The 23,081-nt window shown below is 37.9% G+C and overlaps 4 protein-coding genes and 1 long non-coding RNA gene across 5 annotated transcripts; 3 read left to right on the forward strand and 2 right to left on the reverse strand.

Moving 5' to 3' along the window:
* The first annotated feature begins 2,441 nt into the window (after positions 1 to 2,441).
* Positions 2,442 to 4,428, forward strand: LOC137740023 (Ku70-binding family protein). Its single transcript, XM_068479809.2, has 5 exons — positions 2,442 to 2,618; positions 2,806 to 2,927; positions 3,255 to 3,392; positions 3,506 to 3,589; positions 4,005 to 4,428. The coding sequence occupies exons 1-5, from the start codon at positions 2,510 to 2,512 to the stop codon at positions 4,137 to 4,139; spliced, it is 588 nt and encodes a 195-aa protein (XP_068335910.2). The 5' UTR covers positions 2,442 to 2,509; the 3' UTR covers positions 4,140 to 4,428.
* Positions 4,429 to 7,329: 2,901 nt separating this feature from the next.
* LOC137739248 (uncharacterized) lies at positions 7,330 to 8,063 on the reverse strand. The gene has a single exon (XM_068478804.2). It carries the CDS (start codon positions 8,011 to 8,013, stop codon positions 7,615 to 7,617), a length of 399 nt encoding a protein of 132 aa, XP_068334905.1. The 5' UTR covers positions 8,014 to 8,063; the 3' UTR covers positions 7,330 to 7,614.
* Positions 8,064 to 10,474: 2,411 nt separating this feature from the next.
* Positions 10,475 to 11,093, forward strand: LOC148693985 (uncharacterized). Its single transcript, XR_015966200.1, has 2 exons — positions 10,475 to 10,669; positions 10,753 to 11,093. It is a non-coding gene; the product is annotated as an uncharacterized LOC148693985 (long non-coding RNA).
* Positions 11,094 to 15,435: 4,342 nt separating this feature from the next.
* LOC137740092 (glycerol-3-phosphate dehydrogenase [NAD(+)]) lies at positions 15,436 to 18,192 on the forward strand. Its single transcript, XM_068479893.2, has 10 exons — positions 15,436 to 15,802; positions 16,117 to 16,193; positions 16,281 to 16,353; positions 16,470 to 16,687; positions 16,782 to 16,889; positions 17,101 to 17,202; positions 17,289 to 17,409; positions 17,482 to 17,536; positions 17,621 to 17,669; positions 17,778 to 18,192. Exons 1-10 carry the CDS (start codon positions 15,652 to 15,654, stop codon positions 17,928 to 17,930), a joined length of 1,107 nt encoding a protein of 368 aa, XP_068335994.1. The 5' UTR covers positions 15,436 to 15,651; the 3' UTR covers positions 17,931 to 18,192.
* A 78-nt stretch (positions 18,193 to 18,270) lies between these two features.
* Positions 18,271 to 21,111, reverse strand: LOC137740091 (uncharacterized). The gene is made up of 5 exons (XM_068479892.2): positions 20,498 to 21,111; positions 19,782 to 19,818; positions 19,459 to 19,695; positions 19,309 to 19,356; positions 18,271 to 18,919 (listed from the first exon to the last, which is right to left on the reverse strand). The coding sequence occupies exons 1-5, from the start codon at positions 20,797 to 20,799 to the stop codon at positions 18,437 to 18,439; spliced, it is 1,107 nt and encodes a 368-aa protein (XP_068335993.1). The 5' UTR covers positions 20,800 to 21,111; the 3' UTR covers positions 18,271 to 18,436.
* Positions 21,112 to 23,081: the final 1,970 nt, after the last annotated feature.

Consider the following 23,081-nt stretch of genomic DNA (forward strand, 5'->3'; position numbering starts at 1 on the left):
GTCCTAATAATCAATGCAAATGCCCTTTCATTAATTATCTGAAAGAAACTGATACAAAGTAAAGTGAACGAATGAAACAGGACAAATATGGAATCATTCGACGTTACAAACAGTTATACGACTACGTACGTAGGATCCAACGTCGAATTAATTAGGGCATAATAGAACATGACATGCGCATGCAAGTATTCATGGGGTGACGACTAGCTAATTAAAGCTTGCTTGATCAAAAGGCAAAGAAGGAGGCGGCTGCGAGCACGACAGCACCAGCGGTGGAGGCAGCGGAGAAGAAGGCTGGGAGGGCGGCAGTTTTAGAGGGAGCCTCAGCGGGCAAGGGTGTGTCCGCAGTCACAACGTCAGAGGGAGGCTCCGTAGTAGTGTCACGGGTAGGGGAAGGAGGGGATGCTGAGGCTGAGTCATCAGGGGAAGGGGCGGAGGCGCTGGATGAGTCGTCGGAAGATGGACCGGAGCTACTGTCCTTGTCTTTGTCCTTGTCTTTTGATGACTTAGGGGAAGAAGCCGGACTGCTACTGCTGTCGTCCTTGTCTTTTGAGGACTTGGGAGAGCTGGAGGAGGAAGAAGAAGACTTAGGCGACGGTGATGAGCTGTCTTTACCGCTGTCTTTGCCGCTGTCCTTGCTGGATTTGGGTGAGCTGGCAGAGGATTTAGGTGACGGAGATGAGCTGTCTTTGTCGCTGCTCTTGCTTGGAGCCGGAGCAGATGATGATTTGTCCTTGTCTGATGACTTATCATCGTCGGATGACTTGGGTGACGGTGCTGATGGGCTTGGGGCGGATGAGGACTTGCTGTCCGATGATTTGTCCTTGTCTGATGATGATTTGTGCTTGTCTGATGATGATTTGTCCTTATCTGATGATGGAGAGGAGGATGGGGAAGATGAAGATGAACTGTCAGAGTCTTTTTTATCGTCTTTAGAGTCCTTTTTATCGTCCTTCTTTGGCGATTCCGAAGGACTACTGCTCGAATCCGCTGCCATCGCAACTCCGGCAACGGCAAACAAGATCAGAGCAATGAGAACCAATTCTCGACGCGCCATTTTTCTTCTCGCTCTTCTTCCCTTTGTTTTTGTCGAAATTAGGGTTTGCTGCAGCTTATAACCTGTTCCGTTAATTCGTTTACTTGCCTTGCAAGGTAGGTTTTTCTCTTGTGTTTGAGATAGTTGAGGAATGGTTATTGCAGTTGTTTGTCTCTAAATATATTTATAGTGGTAAAATATAGAGAAACACTGCGCAACCAAAGGACGTAGGTGGATCATAATATGGTTGAATGGAATGAGATTTATAGGACTCAGCGTGGAAGGGAGACAGCATAGGAAAATTGTGGAGGATAAGACACCAGTGTTAGTTTATTCTGTCATGACCTTATGACCATTAATTTTAAGTAATTACTTAATTAACTTGTGGTTAAGAAGTAATGTGGTTTCTTGGCTGAGCGGGCTTGACGGATCATGGTTCGAAAATTACAAGGATCTTGAATTTCGAGCGGACATTCAGAATTGCGTGTTTCTACTCATGCTTTTTGTAAAAACAAACTATTATTAACTACAAATTTAGAAAGAAATAAGACAAGGACCTTCCCGTTGTGTGGAGAAAATTTTCAGTGTGTCTGAAATATGGGGTGGTACACCATATGTCATTGTATAAGTGGAGGGAAATTTTATTGTTCAAGTGTCTCTTCATTTATATAATGACATGTGGTATACCATCCCATGTTCCAGGCACATTAAAAAATCTCTTCACTTTGTGATAAGATTTGGTTTTGGGACGACGACGATTAGTTATGCTGCTAATTTTGAACTAGCCGCAAAAATATATCATCGCACTTATATGAGTCAAATTTGAGACCTTATTCCATTTAGGTGGTGACAACTACGTACTCTACTTCAATTTTTATATTACATTTCACCACTTTTCTAATAGAGATGAGACCCCAAATGTTGATGGGACCTACCTTTATTAGAGAGATGTACAAATGTCATATGAAAGATGTGCTAAGTATAACATCACTCATTTATTTTGATAAGTTTATATATACGCATTGTTGGCTAGAGAAACTAACCTACGTACAGTAAGGAATACCACTATATAATAGGTCCGCACAAATCCTGTATTAATGTATGTTTAATAAAAAATGATATTCTTATCATATTTTTCATAACCACATTTGTATAATCTCTCTATTAGAGATTGAACACGCATGTTTTGGTGGCCTTACATCTATCTTAAAAGTAGTCTAAGTGCGGTAAGTATAGCATTACTCGTTATCAACCCAATGACGGTTTTGTTGCCCTAAATTAAGGATAGACGTTATGTAAAAATGAAACACAACATTGAGACAACCCTATAACTCCAGCAATGCGTAGCCCAGTGAACGTGGGCCAGATAAACCCATAAGCCCAGGATCCAAACTTTTATCCAAATCCAAACCGGATGACCCGACCAGCACCTTCTCTTTGCTCCTCTGCCAGATAGAAAACGCAACACAATCCATGGAGGCTGAACCCGCACCTGAACATGGATCCACAAGCTTCCCCTCCGCCGTCAACGGCGGCAAGACGTTGGAGGAATGTCAAACCATGATCCAGAGGAGCCTCCGGAGTACGCTCCTACTTTCCCTCGCTTTTTATTTTCCATTAAACAAATTCATGTCATGAATTCTAATGTCTGCTCAGGGTTTAGGGTTTTAGGGCTTTAGGGTTTATCTTTGGTTTCCGTATATTTATCTGCAACCAAAAATGCTTTCGCTGTCGGTTATTGAATTTGATTTGATCTGTTTCTTCGACAGCTCCGGTGGTGAAATTTCTGTTGAAGCATTTGGAGCAGTCTGGGTGTGGGATTGGAGACAGGTTCATCAAGGCCATTAATTGCAACAAGCAGATTGCCGGCGGTTATATTCGTGGCGAAGGGGTACAATTGAATTGCTATTCCTCTTCATTTCTATTTCTTTAGTTGAAAAGCTCTGATTTTTACAGATTTCAGCAAACTTCATTTTGCAATTGGAATTTAGCAAATGCAATAGAATCTGTGTATTACTACTTCGAATGAATATTTTGTTTTGAAAGTTTCAATCTTCGAGTGAACTGAGTGGCGGAACATAGTTTCTTGTCATTCAATTATCTCTGTCAATTGATTCTTTGTAGAAGAATGTTCTGTTGTTCGGAATAGTGTCTGCAGGATGAGCTTCTTCTGAATCTGATATATTTTATCTGTTCTGTCTGTCTGCATTTGTGCTAGATACTGGTGTGTGGTAATCATATGACAATGCAAGACGATGTCAACCAAGTAGTGATACACGAGCTAATTCACGCTTTTGACGATTGTCGTGCTAAAAACTTGGATTGGTCTAATTGTGCTCATCATGCTTGCAGTGAGGTGTGCGTTGATATAGAAACTGAATCTTTTTTCTTGTACTGGACGTATTGTATCTTCAAACCTCAAGTTTATTTGTTTTTCACAAGTGTTTACATACCGTCATTCTGAAACAGATTCGTGCTGGCCATCTAAGTGGTGACTGCCACTTTAAAAGGGAATTGTTGCGGGGTTTTGTAAAGATTCGAGGTCATGAACAAGTGAGTTATTTGGCTTCAATTTAAATAAAAACTAAATGTATATCCTTCAGGATACTTTCTTTGCATATAAAGCGAACTAGTCTGTTACCTTAATTTGATTTGGAAAGATGAAGACCAATTACCTACAGTCATAGGAAGGGGGAAACAGACCTTTTCATATATAACCAAGTTTGGATTTGTTGTACCGAATACAATGTCACTTGATTTCTGTTTTTCTTTGATTGTTTCATTGTGGAGTTAAAAATAGTGGTTTTAATGAATCATGGTAATTGGTTGAAATAAACCGGAGAGGGAGAAAACATTTCTCATATTCTTAGTTTTTTTTCCATTTGCTTGCAATATTATCATATGCTCTAGTTTATTGTTTGTAGACTTACTGTACCTTTTCATCGGATTCTCAATTTGACATTTGAAGGATTGTGTGAGACGAAGAGTTATGAAATCAGTTATTTCCAATCCGTATTGCTCAGAAGCAGCTGCAAAGGACGCCATGGAAGCTGTTTGGGATGTATGTTACAATGATACCCAGCCCTTTGACAGAGCTCCTTAAGAAACAGTAATAGGTATTTGCCTGATCGCAACCCGTCAACTCCATGTTTCAAAATTTTAATCTGGCATTCCAGAAGATTGTCCATTAAGAGAAACAGGGTTGTTCCCTGATTATTTTTTTTGGCTGCATAAGATATATTCATTTAAAAAATTATTTTCTTTCTTTACATGGCTGTATGAGGAAATTTTACTGTATCAGATTGTCATACAGATTCTACACCGACAACGGTTGTTTTTTGTGCTTACGTTTCAAAATAATGCCAATTTATCATGCTCATTTTTCCTTCAAATTTGTCGAACTATGTGTTGTTTTATTAATACATACTATTATGGTCAGGCCAACAAAACGACCGTGGAATTTATTGGTTCTACTAAGTAATAGCTAGATGAGTCTGTTCTGCAGACCCCATAATGTTAGAGGCTATTACTCACAGATCGGGATCATGGACCATATGGTGATCACAAAGATATCCCTTTCTCTTTCTGAATTTTGCTTCTAATTAGGTTTAGAGGGAGCCTTGGCCGAGGCTTGGGGTGTTCGAGCCTTGGCTGGCTTCTTGAAGCTGGAGGGTGAAGGAGAGGGACTAGTCCCAGACGTGGGGGATGCAGCCGGTCTGGTGGACTTCTTGGGCTTCTTGAAGCTGGAGGGTGAAGGAGAGGGACTAGTCCCAGACGTGGGGGATGCAGCTGGACTGGTGGACTTCTTGGGCTTCTTGGGCTTCCTGAAGCTGGAGGGTGAACTGGCTGGCGCCGATTGGGGCGATGATGATGGTGCAGACTTAGGTGAAGAAGATGGAGAGGACGATGAAGACGAGGGGGATGGCGCTGGGGCAGAGGACGGTGATTTAGTGGCACCTGACGGAGATGGAGTTTTGTCTTTGGATGGAGCTTTGGCAGTGGCTGGACCTTTGGCGGGTGATGATGCTGGCGCCTTGGATGGAGAACTGGACGGGGCAGATCCCGGTGACGGTGATGCTGCTGGTGCCTTTGCCCTTTTTGCTGAAACCCCAGCAATAATGACAACAAAGATGAGAGTAAGGACGACCACTTGATTTGCCATCTTGTCGTTGTCTCAGTTTCGAGTTTTTATTCCGGTCTTTGCAATATTGTTCTTTGAAACAAAGGAGGTAGTGTGGAGGATGATGGTGAACGAGATATATAAAGATCGATTCGGTAGGTGGCTGGTGGTGGTGGTGGATGGGAGGGAGATGAAGTAGGAGGAATTTGTGTCTTGTTGCAGGACAAGGCTTTTCTTGGAAGAACTATAATTAGAAATCAAAACAAGAACCTTTCGTTATGGGGACATCTGTGATGGTGTTGCTTCTTTTTACTCGAAAAGCATATATTAGACACCATTTGAGACTCGGTCTCTGATGGCACCTCAAATTAGAAATGCATGAATATTTCGACATCGTTCAAATTTAATCCTCGAGGACAATGAACTGTGAGGTGATAACCCTTGGACTTCATGAACCCCAAAATCCTTTCATTAGGTCACTTGGTTGGATTACGATGTCATCTCTTTACGCTTAGATTTGTTATCCTCGTTGCAGATTAGAGAAGTTCATATGTCGTGTTATTAAAAAGATATATGTACACAAAAATATCAGTCCGACTACTCTCCTTAGTCCATTATCTCCTGTCCTATCTAAACTTTTAACCAACATGTCATTAGTTCGACAACCTATTCATAAATGTTGTTTGTCTACTAATTGTTTGTGTTATACTTTCTAAACGTTAGTCAACACTGAAAAATAACAATAATAATAAACATGGTAAATGGCATGACAGTATCTTAATCGTTGAAAGTAAATTAACAATGTAGAAATTAACAAATTGATTGGTTGTTCCATGCATGCACAGTGTGCCATGAAAAAATTAGGACTCTTGATTTCATTAATTTAATTTACAATGCGTATAATATATAAATATATATGAGTAATTACATAAGTGTATAAGAGGTAGGACTCCTGCTTATTTCATATTGGTAAAACTTCATTTAGTTTAAATTTTTGGTCTCCCTAACAGTATATTTTCTGATAACATTCATTAACACTGATACGTACGTTCCAATTAATTTCCAAGAACCTGAGATCCGCCTCAGATTGGACACTTGATCTCGCTCCTTTATGTCTCATACAACTGTTGTCCTCTATCCTTCCACCCGTCCACTCACATATCCTTCATTGCCTGCTAGATGCTTGCCTTCGAAAGAGAAGACTTACCTAGTCATTGTGTTTGCTACCCACGTCGAGAGCGAGTGTTGCTCACTTAAACGAAGACGTGCGAAAACGCTTTGGTGGTTTGGGTCTCTGCTTCGCCTCCTTCTGCAGTTCTGATTATGTTTTGTCTACTTGCTTTGTTGGTAGCAGAATTCTTCCGTTGTTAATGTTGGTTGTTTCTTTCGTTAGCAAAGTGATTTTGGAGCATTATAATGTACTATTTGTGGATATGAGATGTTGTGAAATTAGAAATTTGTTTTGTTATTAATTTGGGGCTGCTTTGCCCATTTGTGTTTTTGTTAATTTTGTGGCCTTTGGTTTTTGTTGGTGTTGACGGTGAATCTGCTAACTCAAGCGATGGAATGGCGAGGTGCACGATGGTTGTGGCAGTGACGACTTGTGTCAACGTACTGAGTCTGATTGGATTATCATGTGCTTTGTTTGGACTTGTTTGTTCTTTTGTCTTAATTGCTGCTCGTTTTTATGTTTATCTCTTATAACATATTTATTTATCAATCAAGTTTATGTTTGACAAAAAAAAATTCCAAGAATATAACAATCAGAAAATTGGGTTAGGCATAGTTTCACGTATATGCAGATGAATTCCAAAACATTAAATTTCCAAGAATATAACAATCAAAAAATTGGGTTAGGCATAGTTTTACATGCATGCAGATGAATTCTAAAACAATTTTTTTTTTTTATTTAGCTACCCAACATGGTGGATGAAGGACCGTGCTACCCTGAGGGTTTAAGAGGGCACTTGGTTAGGCTTCATGTAGACAACCAATCACTTTAATGCCCTACTTGGTCACAAACCCACATTGCTAAGCTCGGCCAAAACATTTTTTTCTCACATAAAATTGTTATATGCTTCCTTATTATTTCAAACAAATAAGTTACCATGCAATTGGTTTCCATTTTCCAACTGAAAATTCAAGTTACAAAATAGTTCTTGTATTCTAAATATAAAGATTAACTTGAAAATAGTAATACTGATCAAATAGCTAGTACAAAGGATACAGATACAACAAAAAGAAGAAGAATCCACGTCAAGAGAGGAGTGGCAAAAAACATGCAAAACTACAGCAGATTGATCTTTCTCCCCCCTCTCGCAACATGTTCTAGTATTAAGACTGTTTAATTAATTTGCACAATATCTTCTTATTCATAAGTCCACGTATAGAGAGACTCTATAACGAAAGATAACATACAAGCTCAATCAATTAAATTAATTTGATAATTGGAGGCTCCTCAGTTTTTTATGAGCCTTGAGAGATCATCAGTGGGATAATCCTCCTCCTCCGATGCAGAGTCCGAGGGTCCCGCAGCTGCGGCCTCGCCTTCTGGGGCAGCCGCGGTCCCAGACTTAGATCCAGGCTCGGTGGTCTCGCCCCCAGGAGCAGCAGCGTCGCCGCTGCTGGGAGAAGGAGGGGATGATATGTCGTTAGCAGGGCCTGGGGCTGAGGCTGGGGTGTCGGCGCCACCATCACTGGGAGAAGGAGTAGATGAGCTGGAAGATGATGGTGAGGTTGCAGCGTCAAGGGAGGAAGCCGGGGAGGGGGAGGGTGGTGATGTGACTGACTCATCTTGTGCTAAAACACCAGCGATGGCTACAAAGGTTAGGGCAAGAACAATGACTTGACGTGCCATCTTTGCTTCTTGTTTTGTGTAACCTTTTTTTTGTTCTTTGATTTGCAACACTTCTCTAGAGATAGTTATATAGGAAAACCACTGCGTAACCAACGTGCCAAATTAAGGAGGTGGAAGTGGGTGGTGATCAAGAGACTAATATGAGATTAGTAGGAGTGAGAGTAGGGATAATCTGTGGAGTAAATTAATCGGAGAGAGAGAGAGAGAGAGAGAGAGAGAGAGAGAGAGAGAGAGAGAGAGAGAGAGAGAGGATATATATAGTTTAATTTGGTTTTAGAGGGAAGGGGAGAGAGGAGATATTATGGGATTTCTTGGCTGGCCGGGTTTAGTGGATCATGCATGGTTCTAAAATTATTGCTAGATTAATAGAAATAGCTATTAATGGAAGGAAAAACTTTTTTTTTTTCTAACTTTGGCATTTGGATTAGGGTTTGGTTGTTTGAGAAGTACCAAGGAGATTATTGAAAGCGAGACTCTTTATGGTCTCTCTGACACTTCATGTTTTTGACATAATATTTTATAATGTTGATACAGAAATTGACATTAAACTATGAGGTGACAAAAAATTCATAGAGAATCTCACTTTAAGCGAGTCCCTTCGGCATTCTCTTGGTTGTTTAGATACATTATGTGCCAACCAAGAACCGACAATATGTGAATTAAATGTTTCAAACTATGCTTATTCTGCGAGAAAATGGTAAATAATATAGAACTATGATGTAAGTTAAATCTCACTATTCTAATTTCCAACTACGAAGAAATCCATGATCATGGTGTTTATTCCTTTCAATTGATGAAGAACCGAAGTTGCATGCATGGTTTTGTGAATATATAGAACGTTGTTGTGTTAAAGGACAAATTAGCCATGCTATTTAGACTCACAAAAATTATGATATTGTTCATAACTTGATATACTCCGTTATAATGTGAGTCCTAAATATAAATGTGTATGCTTAAGTGGAGGTTTTATAATAAAACTAACTGGCAATATAAGAAATAACTCAATTACTTATAAAAAATGTAAACGATTTTTTTTTTTTTTTCTGATGTGGGATTTATAATCTCAACACTTACTAATGTTATCAATTTATATTTTTAAATGACAATATATTGTTTTTTCCCTATTGAAATGAAAACCAGATGGTAGCATCGTCACGGCAGACCACCTTTAGGAGATTCGAAAAGATTCACAGAGGCATTTCAATCTCACTCTGGCCACCATCGTACGATTCACCAGCGCTATGAATTGAACTCGGAATATGCCGTGTGGAATACATACCTGAAATTCGTCTCCAACTACTGGATCACCTATAGTGATTAAATAACAATATATTGTTGATTTCTATAAAGTTATTATGTTAAGTAGCTAGACCGATATCGATCAAGATCAAAGATCACGTGGTGGGCATACATGGATCGATGGTACTGGTACACATGGATATGCCCTTCTCCTTTCTGAAGTACTTAAATGTAGGTGTTGATGGAAAATGATCCTTTTTAGATCCTCTTTGTGAGGATCCAGTGATCAATTAATCTTGTCCGTTCATCGTATATCGTACAATTAAAAATTATTTTAAATTATAAATTATAAATTAAATATAAATAGTATTTAAAGAAAATTGACCGCACGATGTACGATGAACATATACGATTAATGGATTCCTCAAAATCTGACAAGGAAAATCCAGAGGGATCCTTTTCCGGTGTTGAGCGGTGGAAGCTGGAAGAACAAAGTAAACATATATATAAATATGCATAATGATATGCATGTCGGGAACATCAATCTATAACATTACTTTTCAGATTTTCATGTAGCGTTAGATCTGAAGACACTTTTTCAATGGTAATGTATTTCAACGATCATAAGTTATATGGTAATGTATTTCAACGATCATAAGTTATATATAATTTAATACCGTATAGGAGAAGAAATCTAAAAGGTTAGAAAATCTAAAATTATTTATGTAGAACTATACATATATATATATATATATTTTTTTTTTTTATTCGTAATGTATTTTAACGATTTAGATATAACTATGTCTTTAGTTGCATATTATATCATATTATATATATTTTAGTGTATTATTTATGGATCATTTATGGATCATTTTTGTATAAAATTAGACAAATCCAAAACCATTAAGAAATCCTTGCAAAATATTATGTATATTTCAGTACATCATTCATAGATCATTCTTGCAAAAAATTAGACAAATCCAAAATCATTAAGACATTCATTTGTAGTAAATAAAATGTATGAATATGGTTCAACAAAGAAACACTAGATTTAATCTAAGGGTCATATAGTTTTGGGCTGGAGTGATTTTGGTAGACATGATCTTTGAGCTAAAACATATTTAAAAGATAGTGTGTTGGATTGTTGAAAGCTCATGTCCTTAGATCCTAAATTATATATATTGATATATTTGCAGCTAAATTTAAACTTCTCTCTAGATCATGAGCTAGCTGGGAACAAACTTGAGAGCTAGCTAGCAGGAGAGGAGGAAATTAACTAGGGTTCTAACAATTATTAGCTACAAGGATAACAAAATGAAGATTATCGTTGTAGTTCTTAAGACGATCATGATCTGCTTCTTATTTCTTTGTCAACTTCAAACGTTCGCAGCAGCAGCCAGACTTCATTTATCTGCAGGTACTAATTAGATTATTTTTCTTTCTATCACCAAACATGCATGAATTAATGTCTGTATGGTAATTAAGTTTGTACGTACGTAGGTGGGATGAGATCACACGATCAGCAACATCAAGTCCGGCATGCAGTAGGACGAAGACAAGTAAATTATGGGCATCCGTTTCCGACTCGTTCTCCATCTCCGTCTTCTTTGTGGTTGCACGATGAGGACTATTCGATCCCCGGTAGGCAGCGACCTGTGCACAATAATTACCTCGAACCCTAACTGGCCGTAATTAACCTAGCTAATTACTACGTACTCCTCATCGTTTGTAGTTAATAAGAGCAGCACTGGATCAGGCAAGATAGCTAGAATTAATTCGAAGTAATTGTTTTTACTTTCATGGCTTACTTCACTTCCATAATACTACTCTCTATGGCCCTATCATGTATGTAAATTTACCATCTATGCACATACACATGCTTAATGGAGAATTGAGACCATCTCCAGATCTCAAACTCCGGAGCCGATGGACTCAACAATATGGACCATTTAAGAGAGAGAAAGAGATGAGAGCGTGGCTTTGTGTGTGAAGTTAGTCAGTGGGATGAGACTAATGACGGCTCCATGATTTAAATTGAATGCTTTGTTGGGTATGTCAGCCCCGGAATTTGAGATTCAAAGATAATCTCAATTCCTTAATGGATAGTCTAATGATCAAAATAGACTATCCATTAAACAACATTGAGGGATACTGTGCCAATTTTAACAGTATCAACTTAACGACTTGTCTAAATCAATACTTGAACATATCGTTGTTCATGGTGGTGCAATTCAAACACTTCTTTTAACATTTCACACATTTCTCTCAGTTTTCAGTCGTTGAATCAAATGAAATGAAGAGGATCAAGTGACAGAAATTAATAAAGGATGTGTGAAAGATAAAAAAAGATATATGGAAAGCATTGTCCCATTCTTAATTGTGAATTATCGCAACTAATTAAACTAAGGTAGACGTGGGCAGTCTCTTTAATTAGACCACTTTATTTTGTAGCCTGCTAATCTAATTTGACCGACAAGAAGTTGATATGGAATAAAATAGTTACGCTCTACGCATGCTGTAACAGTACAGATTCGGTTTGTCCTACTTTTTACAGCCACATTACCCACTTTCTACCAAGAAATGGTCCGTGGGATGAAGATATTATGAGGACAAATAAAGAAGAAGAATATAATATATCCTTGCACGATTCTTTTCATCTGCAACAAACGATTCTTTAATAGTAAACTTTTGTAGGTAAATGGCGTTGATCACAATGATAAAAAATAATTATGTTTATGTATTATGATGCGGATTTGATCTCTATTAATTTCTTTTTTATTTAACAATTAACTATTTAACATACTGACATATCATTCTATTAAAAAATAGTGAAATGTTTAGTATATATAATTCGGTATATTTTCCTCTTAAGTAATAAAGGTGTACAATTGCTTAGCTAGCTGCTTTGCCTACTTACTACAACATTGTGGTATAGCTTTCCCTCCGATCTAAAACAGAAAATAACGTTTTGTGCAATTAATGGATCAGATTTTGAGATTTAATTATAGAAATTGATCAGTTTTTTTAGTAAGGACAACATATTGAATATATAATGATGATTAACAATGACATAACAAACATGCAACAATAATATAATGACAACATAATAAACACTGATCAATTTGGCAACCAAATGTCAAAAGTGATAATTCATACTAATTACCCTACATTATTTGGCCCTTCCATTAAACGAGTCAACCTACGTACAAATTCAACATACACAAATTTTATTTACACGTGTCAAATTCTCGACAGATAAGTAAATACTAAATACGACCACTTCCAATTGAACCGGATCACGAGATAACCGTCATCCTGATTCCTATCCTCCCATGTTCATATAGTAGACCTTGGTTTGTAGTAGATTATGCAGTGTCATCTTGTAATACCAAATATCAAATGGGTACATATAGTCAATATCAAAAATTCAATGCTTAAAATGCACCCTCTTAAGAGATTCGGATGATACCAGTGGTGAGACTAGTGTGCAGTGACACATTCAGAATTTGAATCTTGAAGGGTCTCAATGTTAAAGGTTTAAGTTTTTCAGATAAAAATAGAGCGTGTAGCGCGAAAAGAATAAATAAATGTATTCACTGAATGATTACGTCGCACACTTGGTGAGCTTGTTGTCATCAGTTGGACTATGTTGTGCACTTATCAACAAATATTGATATATGCTAAAACAATCTGATAAGTGCTTTTGAGATAATTTAAAAAGTGTTGTCAATGTAAATTGTCCGGAGAGGATCCCTTTCCCACCACTGCTAGAATTACATTACTAAGAGCATCCCCAGCGTGGGGTTTTGCTCGGGGGTCGGGCTCCAAAACAATGGCCCGAGGGCCGGTGGAGATGCTCCAGCGTGCGGGAGGCCGAAGGCAGGGGGAGGCCCGAGGGCCAGGCCCGTGAGGGATTGCCAGGCCTTGAGCCCGAGGTGGGGCTGACGCAAGGCTGACGCCAGGGTGGCGTCAGCGCATTATTTTATTTTTTTTGTGTCAGGCGCGTGCACTCCACCCGCGCGTGGGGGCGCGTCGCCGACACAAAAAAAATTTAAAAAATCAATTGTCAGTTACCGTTGGATCCTAACGGTCACTTAATGTGGACCGTTAGATCCTAACGGTCACTTAATGTGGACCATTAGATCTCAACGGTAAAAAAAAAAAAAGTCAGATTTAATATCCACCGTTCGATCTGAGATCAACGGTGGATATTAAAATGCTTTATAAATTAAAAAATACATGAAAAAATAGTTTTAAAATTTTGAAAAGTTACCGTTGTGACACGTGGCACAATCTGGAGCGTTGGAATTCAAATTTTTTTATATCTAACGGCAGAGATTAATTAATTGAATAAAAATTTAAAAAACAATTGTAAAAAATTAAAAAAAAATAAAAAAAATCTGAAAAAAATTGTAAAAAAAATTGTTTTTACTTTTCTATAAATACCTTCTCATTATCATCTACCTTACACAACAATTTCATATTTTCTCAACTACTTTCAATCACATTCCTTTCTTTGTCTCAAACTTTGAATCCATTTTTTTTCAACAAAATGACCACTGATGCAGGTACGAATTGGTCGCTTATTGAAGATGTTGCGTTGTGTACTAGCTGGGTTGAAGTTACTCATAGTTCGCTTACGGGTAATGAGATGCAGTTGCGAGAAATGTGGAGTCTTATTCATACCAATTTTCTTGAGAAAATTGGTGGGAAAAGAACCAAAGAATCGATGTCCAGTCGTTGGAAATTACTTAGCCAATCGTTTAGTACGTGGAGAGACGCTTTGGCACAAGCTAGTAGTAATATTCGAAGTGGGAAAAATTACTCGGATCAGGTAACAATATATTATTTATTTGATACCCAAATTTACATTATAATTATTTGTTTGAATTATTTATTTGTTACATACTTACATTATAATTATTTGTTTGTATTATTTATTTGTTACGTACAAAATTTATTATTTATTGTTACTTATTTGTTACATTATAATTATGTTGTTTGTATTATTTATTTATTTGTTTGTTTGTATTATTTATTTACTAAACTTGGAACTCTAGCCCCATGTTATGATTAACATGACATATATATATATATTTGCTAGTTATATTTGTTACTTATATATATATATATATATATATATATATATATATGTATATATTTGCTAGTTACTTATTTTCATTATAATTATTTATTTGTTACTTATTTTCATTATTTACTAAACTTGAAGCCTTCTTACTCTCATTTGTCATTTCTCATTTGACGCTCCTCATCCTCTTCCCTCTCATTTTTTACCCTCTGGTGATTGAAGATTGCTTCAGATTCGTTAAACAATTCTTCCTCTTCCTGATTGTATTCCTACATCATCCTTGAGGAAGAAGAAGACGACATTGAAAGAAAGAAACAGAAACTATGAATAATGATACAAATTTTTGTGAATAAGGAAGCAGAAACTATGAATAATGATAGAGATCTTGAGAATTTTGGTGTGAGATTTGTGAGGATGGATGGTGGATTATATAGAGGATTCAGAAAGGATTAGGTTCTGCATAATGCCACGTGGCATGCCGTCATTCGTTACAAATCTGATGGAAATCTATCCTCAAAGATTGTGAACAGATTATGACACGTGGCATGCTGTCATTCGTTAAAAATCTGATGGAGATCTATCCTCAAAGATTGTGAACCGATTATGACACGTGGCGCGATGTGATTGGTTAATAATCTTATCAGAAATTCATCACCAATAATTGTATTATTTTGTATTATTTAATAATACTTCGGATAATGACACGTGGCGCAACGAGAACGATTACAAATCTTATCCGATATTACAATTAAAATTATTTTGTATTATTTTATAAAAAAAAAAATACTAATATTTTATTGCCTATTGCCAGGGCTATTGAAGTGTAACGGTGGAGATGCAAATTCTATTGCCAGAGCTACTTACTGTTCATTAATGGCAGTTACTGTTCATTAGGTGGATTGAATAGTGTATTGCCAGAGGGAGGGCTCCAACGCTGGAGTTGCTCTAACATCAAAAACCAGGCACCAACATCTAGGATTCATCCCAGCACAACCAATATTGTCACAATTTTATAACGATGTTTTTATTTATATTCGAATGGACTGGAGAGAGATAAAAAGTTCAAAAAAACATATATAAATATGGTAGTAAATATAATTTATTGTCTCTTAGAAGAGATCGCCAGATTTAACAAGAATACACATCATTTGTGACGAAACGTGTATGGCATCTCCGCGCCGACGACTGTCTTCTCTCTTATATTCTGCGTCTCCTCTCCTTCTCTCTCGCTCCTCCTGTTCCTATTCCTCTCTCTTCCACGCATTACCCTTTTGCCCTCCTCTCTCTCTCTCTCTCTCTCCTCTTCATCCATGGCTCCAGAACTTCAGGAGGAAAATTACTCTACTGGCTCTGCTGAACCTCCCCAGAAAACCAGAGTCACCGTCGTAGGCAGTGGCAACTGGGGCAGTGTTGCCGCCAAGCTCATTGCCTCCAACACCCGCAGGCTCTCTTCTTTCCACGGTATTGTTACTTCCTGTTTGTTTTCTGCGTTTCCATTTTCTTTCTGCATGCAAAGCCAGAATCTTTATGTATGCCAACGGTCAGAATAGTACTCTCTAATTGTATGTTTGGTTACTGAGAAAATGAACATATTGTAGTTTTGTTCCCTAGAGAATGCCAAATTAATTGAATTTTCTTGTTTGATTCTGGGATTTTGTTCTGTTGGGTGTTCAATGGATGAAAATTCTGAAAACGCAATTTTAATTCGAGTTTTGAATGAAAACCCACTTGCAATTTGAGTTTTATTTTTATTTTTTTCCTGCATCGGAATTCAGATGAAGTAAGAATGTGGGTGTTTGAGGAAACGTTACCAAGTGGTGAGAAGCTCACAGATGCCATCAACCGCAACAATGTAAAAAAGCAATGATCTTTAATGCATTCCTCTTATATGTGAATGAATTTACACCACTGAAAACGTTTGTATTGTGTTTTTCGATAGGAGAATGTGAAATATCTGCCTGGCATTAAGCTGGGGAAAAATGTTGTTGCAGACCCGGATCTTGAGAATGCAGGTACTTCTTTTCTCAGCAAAAGCTTTGCTGAACTTTTTGAAGTTACAATGTTTTGAATTTGTGTAATTTGTTGGGTGCTTGGAGCAAATTTTTTTATAACAGGGGGAGTTTTGCAGTGAACGGTGCGAACATGTTGGTGTTTGTTACTCCACATCAATTTATGGAGGGTATATGCAGGAGGCTTGTTGGGAAGGTAAAAGCAGATGTGGAGGCGATTTCCCTCATCAAAGGAATGGAGGTCAAGATGGAAGGCCCATGCATGATCTCGACACTCATCTCAGATCAATTGGATATTAATTGTTGTGTTCTGATGGGAGCAAACATAGCTAATGAGGTTATTTAGCTTGATTTTTCACTCTTCTTAAAAGATTTAGTTTCTCAGATCATATCCCATCTGGTTCTTCTGAAACTAGAGACTCTTTGTGTAGATTGCTGTGGAGAAATTTAGTGAAGCCACGGTTGGATACAGAGAAAAAAAAGAGATTGCACAGAAATGGGTTCAGCTGTTTAGTACTTCCTACTTCATAGTCACACCTGTGAGTACGTCAAATACATTGTTACAATCACTGTTGTACTGAAGTACTCTTACTATCATGAATGTTTGGCATGGACGGGAACTAGTTTTACAACCCACGATTTAGTAAGAATTCGGTAGTGCATAAGCACTAAAACTTCTCTGCATCACATCAAGTATATATTAGAGGAATGCTCTATTTACACCTTTTTGGGTTTGTGTGAAATCTATAGGTCCAAGACGTGGAAGGAGTAGAACTGTGTGGAACCCTGAAAAATGTTGTGGCCATAGCAGCAGGTTTTGTGGACGGATTGGAGATGGGAAATAACACAAAGGTAAGTTCAAAAATTTCGGTAAAGGTTGAACCCATGTCTAATCTGCTTTTTCTATTTCATTTCGACTGCTTATTTTGAACGACCAGGCTGCAATTATGAGAATTGGTCTAAGGGAAATGAAGGCATTTTCCAAGATGTTATTCTCATCTGTCAAGGACACCACCTTCTTCGAAAGCTGTGGCGTTGCTGATCTCATCACAACATGCCGTAAGGAAGCATGGCGATCTCTTATATTCATTTTTGTTTTTTCTTTCTTTCTAACCTCAATGTGTTTGGCAGTGGGAGGAAGAAACAGGAAAGTAGCGGAAGCTTTTGCAAGGAGTGAAGGGAAAAGGTAAAGGCTCCACAATTTGGCACATAAACCTTGTGAAAAGTAGGTGGTTTCCAACTATTACCCTTATGCATTTGTTGTCTGCAGATCGTTTGATGAGCTCGAAGCAGAAATGCTGCAGGGTCAAAAATTACAGGTTCACATTAAAAATTATGAGAACTGAACTGTGTTATTACTCAGATTTTGGGAACTATCTTTTTATCACTCAGCGGTGTTTATCAATTTTTGCTTTCCTTTTCTGAAGGGTGTCTCAACCGCAAAAGAGGTTTACGAAGTTTTAAGCCACCGTGGGTGGCTAGATTTCTTCCCACTTTTTGCAACAGTTCATGAGATCTGCATTGGCACTCTTCCTCCAACAGCCATAGTTGAACACAGTGAGCGCACGCCTAAAATGTAGCTGGCTCTCTGCAAGAACCGCTTATCATGGATAGGTGGTAGTTTACTTTAGTGACGTCCTTCGCCCAAAAGCGAGGGCGAGGTGAAACTTTGGAATGTTGGTTCATACAGAAGTCAGCACTCTGCAACAACATATGGTTGCAGGGACAAAATACATCTTGTTTGTTCTTCAGATTGTACTCATGTTTATGTGTAATCAACAGCAAGTTGTAAACTTCTTTAGAGAATACACAAGTAATAGAATAAAGAGTTTGAATGAACCATTTCTGGTGTCACAATTCGAGAACGAGAGATCGAAATCTCGATTGCAATTGTTTTTGTTTCCCGACCTTGTTTCCATATTTAACACCAAACCTTTTCTCATTTCATGAAATAGAAGTTACACAACTGCCACAAACCCAAATTACACAGCAAGAATACCATAAATTAGAAGGAAGAAAAAAGACCAAAATAATTTTCCGACAACGCCAAACCCTATGAATTTTGCATATGGTTTTAGAACAACAATTACCCAGTTCGTATTCTATCCAATCGATCCACACTCTTCCGTGCTCTGTCCATTTGGTGGTCGATACTTTTTCTAGACTTCTCATGGCAGTCCACGCTTCTCCGTGACCTTTCCATGTGGTCAAAAGATACTCTTAGTTTTTCTAGTTTATCAGCACTGATGAATTGATTTTTCAGTTTTTCAGGCCTATCAGTGCTCTTTCTCGGTTTCTCCCTTCGATCTGTGCTCTTCCTTGAAACTTCGTAAACATCAGTACTCTTCCGAGGCTGCTCAAACTGGTCTGTGCTTCTCCTAGAACTGTATCTCTGGGAAGGAGACTTCTCAACGGTTGATATGAACTTCTTGAGATGTCTGATATACTCAGGATAGAGCTCTAAATCACAGTGGTTTCCTCCTTTAAGCCATAGTGGTTCATATTTCTCTTTACACAGTTCCCAGAGTTGCTTGCCATGAGAACAATCGACTACTTCATCCGCAGTCCCCTACAGGAAAATATAATGGCTAAAAAATGTGAAGAGTAGGCCAATTTGGCATCTCATATAGTCATGATATATATAATCTTTCGACATGGCATGCCAGATGATGATCAGACAAACCCCTTATACATCAGCGCAATACTTTCTTAAAATTCCGTTCTTTGGCTAAAAAGTCAAACCTCGGAAATTAAATGTTAAGAACAGCAAGGTTTCTATTCTCTAATGCATCAATAAAACTGTTAACAATATGTTATACGGTATGTACATTTTGTCTGATATAAGAAATCGCAGAAGATAATATCTGGTCAAATGCATGCATCAAAAGGAGTCTGGTTTGGTTGAGTGTTAACATATATGATATTATAAGGTAGACGAATATGGAGTAGCATACTTACATGAATGATGAGAACGGGACAATGGACCAGTGGAATTTTATCGATATTCTGTGCGTAAATAACACAATAAAACTTACAATTAGATCAAGGCCAAAAACTTGGCAACTAAGCGTAAGATAAGATACGCAAAATTGAAGAGTGTTGTGTTACCTTATAAATGTCAAACCAGTATGAACGCTTTACAGGATACATGACCCTTAAACCAGAAAGTATGGGACTATGCAAGACAACAGCTCTTAACTGAGGCAGCCGAGCAGCAAGATCCAACGTGGGGCCACTTCCAACGGATTGGCCATAGAGAATGATATCTTCCTGCTTAGTACCATAGCATTCTTCAAGACACTTATATGCAGCTTCAATATCTGCATATGTATTCTGCTCGCTTGCCTGGAACACAGAAAATATGGGACTTACATGATGCACTGTGCTCAAACAACTACTTAATACAAAAACTATTCAAATCTCCAACAGACCTTTCCAGTTGATTGCCCATACCCCGAATAGTCGTACCTGAAAGACATACCGATATGTAAGCAATGTCAATGGTAAAGGATCAAACTGTATCAGTAAGTTATGCAATGGCACTGGTAAAGATTATACAGCCTCAGTTAGTAGATTATACAAAGCTACACCACAACTGCAATCACGGTGGACATTAAATTACTGAATCACAGTACGAAGGGCGCTAGCAATTACTCAATCATCTTAGACTAGACTGTCTAAACGGGCAAAGGGGCTGGAGAATTCACTCACAGATGGCAAACAACGTAGATCAACTGACCGAACCTCGACGACAAACTGATTTTGATTTCATGAAATTCTCTAAGCATAACAACTCCAGCTACATCCCGTTTCAGCTATAACTTCAAATTAAAAGATGAAGAACTACTCCAATATCTACAAAATATCCACTTTATGGTAAAATCCCATAAATTAATACCATAAAATCCCAAACAAATATAGCTGATCAGTAGACTAGTAAAACCCAGATGCCAAGAATAGTAATCCAGCAACAAAAACTAACAAAGGCTCTGACTTTAGAAAAACCCAGAAGCCAACACTAGCGAGTAATCAAGAAAAATGAACACAAAGCTCAAAATCTGGAGATAAAAAACCCAAGATTCCAAGAATGACAGAGTAGCAAAAAATGGCAAACTTGGAAGAAGAGAGAGAGTAGAGAACAGAGTACCCCATGAGATTGACGCGCAGGTGGATGCTCAATTCGATGAAGAGCTCGTACATCTGGCCCAGATCGGCGGCGTTACCGTGGGAGTAGAGCAGAGTGGAAGTGGCCAAAGGGTGGCGAATGTAGATTGCCACAACCTCGGTGCCACGGCGGGTCGGCAGTTTCAGAACCTCCACGTTTTCCCGGTGAGGGAAGGGGCTGAGAAGCAGGAGGCCGGTGTGGTCGTCTGTGATGAGCTTGTAGGAAGGTGGGTTCGGTGGGAAAAAGGCGAACTTGGCCGCCATGGACGACGTCACCCCACCCATATCACTCTCTCTCTCTCTCAAAACTGGCAACTCACTCACTCACTCTCTCTCTCCTCTTTCTCTCTCTGTAATGGGAAAAAGAACGTAAATTTTGATTTGGGTTTTTGCGAATTGTTAGTGTGGGAAGTGGGTTCAGATCAACATTCCTTTCTTTTTTTCCTTTTCTCCAGAAGCTTATTCTTTACGGCAAAAGAAAAAGAGAGAGAGAGAGAGAGAGAGAGAGCTGTATGAGCTACTTGAAATGTATGTATGTATGTCTCTGAGCGTGCGCAGTTGAGCGAGACAGATGGAGCATCGAGAATTAGAGATATCGAGAGACAAGGAAGAGAGAGGGGAGGTTTTACTGTGTTTTACAGTTTACTTGGGCTTGGGGTGAGGTAGGGTGAAGAAAACGGAACATGGAAATCTCAAGCGGGAACGGAACATGTAAAAATATAATTTTTCGTTAAAGTGAATAGTGTTGAGAGTTTTCATTAAAGTTCTCTAATATAAATTGAAGAGGGTTCAAGAGAAAGAAAGGAAGGGGAGGTTTTACTGTATTTTACAATTTTCTATTACTATACTTATTTAATGACACGTGGAGTATTTATTTGAATTGCGGGCATTTTGAAAATTTTTTCCCTCGATCACATCATTCATATAGTAACGTTCGCTACATAGGCCTCACCATATGCTTGAGTTAGCATAACTAGGCAATCTTAGGATAATTTTTCTTCGTAGAATGAAAGTCTCATATTAGTTGGTCATTCGAGAAAGACTTTTACGCAACAAGAATGTCACCGTATGATTTTGAAGAAATGGTGGGACTTCTTTCCTCCCTTGAGACTTCTCTAGACACTCAGAATGCACAATAACTCATTAGACTAAAGATACAATGCAATATAAAAAAGTTAAAACGCGTGATATTAGGTAATTTTTTACCTAACCACACTATTATGTAAAATAATTAAATCACATAATTGTAAGTTATTAAACTGGGATACCACGATGGTGACATTTCCGTAGTAAATACATTTATCTCGAGTGAGAGTCATAGGGTTGGACCATGGGACATGGGAATGCATAATTTTTGTAGGGACATGGAAAATTGAGTCAATTGACAGAAGGAGAAGTGTAGGATGCTTAATTTGGTGAATTTGGTACCACTAAGCACAAGGCCACCTCACCACCCCATGCACCCATGTGGATAAAGTTGCTTGTCGTTTCAATTTTCACCATGAAGCCATGCCAACCCTAAAAAGGAATGAATGAATGAATGAATGCATGATTAAAGTTAAAAACCAATGTGAAAACTAAACATGCCCAAAAAAATAATTAAAAGCAAAGCACGCATAGGTTGACAAAGAATGCTTAGGATTCCAGCCATAGGTAGCTTTCTTATTCCAAGCTAAGCTACTAGAGAATATAAGTTAAAAGAGCTTACATTCCGAATCGAAACGGAGCTCAACTTGCTCGGGCGATTCTTATATGCAGTCTGTGGATTATCACTGTTTGTTTATCACACTATCTTACTTATTGCGTGACATTTAATGAATTTGAGTGGTGGATCATAGTATAAATTTGGGTGCTGGATCATTGTTCACAAATATTGCTTTAAAGAATTTAATTCAAGTTAATCACTCTTATAAACATGGATTCATACAGTAGAGTGCAGAGACTTTAAGAAAAAAGACTTGGAAAGAGACTTGAATAAAAGACATGGAGTACTTGGAGTTAATGAAAGAGTTTGTGCAAAACCGAGCGCAACAATGTTCTAAGATTGATATAGCCGACTTCACTTAGTGAATTAAGATTTTGTTGATGCTGATGTTGTAATCACTCTTATAAACCATGCAGGATCGAGGACTATATAATTATGAGTTTATATGGATGTAGCTAATTGTCGTTTTCTATTCAATTTTCTTGGTCATGAATTTAAGAGGACTTCAGAAAACTTGAAGAGAAATTAAGGAAACGAATTGAAGAAAACAGTTGGGTAGAATAACAGTCTGTATTGTTTCCCTTTTTGCCTTTTTAGGTGATGCATAAAGCTTTGTAAACTGAAATGCAAACACTTGTTTAGTTTTTACTACACTCTACCTCACGAGAAAAAAAAATTTGCATGCAATTGGAACGTTAGTGTAACAGTCTACAATTAAACAATGTCATAAGAAAAAATAAAAAACATAATAATGTATGATAAACTCAAAATACCATCCGTGTAAGTTTCTCTCCGGTATTACACTCGCAGCGTATACAAATCATATATCTTAGAGTAAATAGAAAGGAAGAGTGGCCCGATG

This window comes from Pyrus communis, chromosome 9 (assembly GCF_041283825.1).
Source record: "Pyrus communis isolate YQ-2024b chromosome 9, ASM4128382v1, whole genome shotgun sequence".
NCBI classification, from domain to species: Eukaryota; Viridiplantae; Streptophyta; class Magnoliopsida; order Rosales; family Rosaceae; genus Pyrus; species Pyrus communis.

Coding starts and splice junctions, on each gene's coding strand:
- LOC137740023 (XM_068479809.2), top strand. CDS start 2,510: ATGGAGGCTGAACCCGCACCTGAACATGGATCCACAAGCTTCCCCTCC. Junction 2,928..3,254: donor GTTATATTCGTGGCGAAGGG/GTACAATTGAAT, acceptor CATTTGTGCTAG/ATACTGGTGTGTGGTAATCA. Junction 3,590..4,004: donor AGATTCGAGGTCATGAACAA/GTGAGTTATTTG, acceptor TGACATTTGAAG/GATTGTGTGAGACGAAGAGT.
- LOC137739248 (XM_068478804.2), bottom strand. CDS start 8,013: ATGGCACGTCAAGTCATTGTTCTTGCCCTAACCTTTGTAGCCATCGCT.
- LOC137740092 (XM_068479893.2), top strand. CDS start 15,652: ATGGCTCCAGAACTTCAGGAGGAAAATTACTCTACTGGCTCTGCTGAA. Junction 16,194..16,280: donor ATGCCATCAACCGCAACAAT/GTAAAAAAGCAA, acceptor GTTTTTCGATAG/GAGAATGTGAAATATCTGCC. Junction 17,670..17,777: donor TGCAGGGTCAAAAATTACAG/GTTCACATTAAA, acceptor CCTTTTCTGAAG/GGTGTCTCAACCGCAAAAGA.
- LOC137740091 (XM_068479892.2), bottom strand. CDS start 20,799: ATGGGTGGGGTGACGTCGTCCATGGCGGCCAAGTTCGCCTTTTTCCCA. Junction 19,357..19,458: donor ACTGGTTTGACATTTATAAG/GTAACACAACAC, acceptor ATTTACGCACAG/AATATCGATAAAATTCCACT. Junction 18,920..19,308: donor GTCCCGTTCTCATCATTCAT/GTAAGTATGCTA, acceptor ATTTTCCTGTAG/GGGACTGCGGATGAAGTAGT.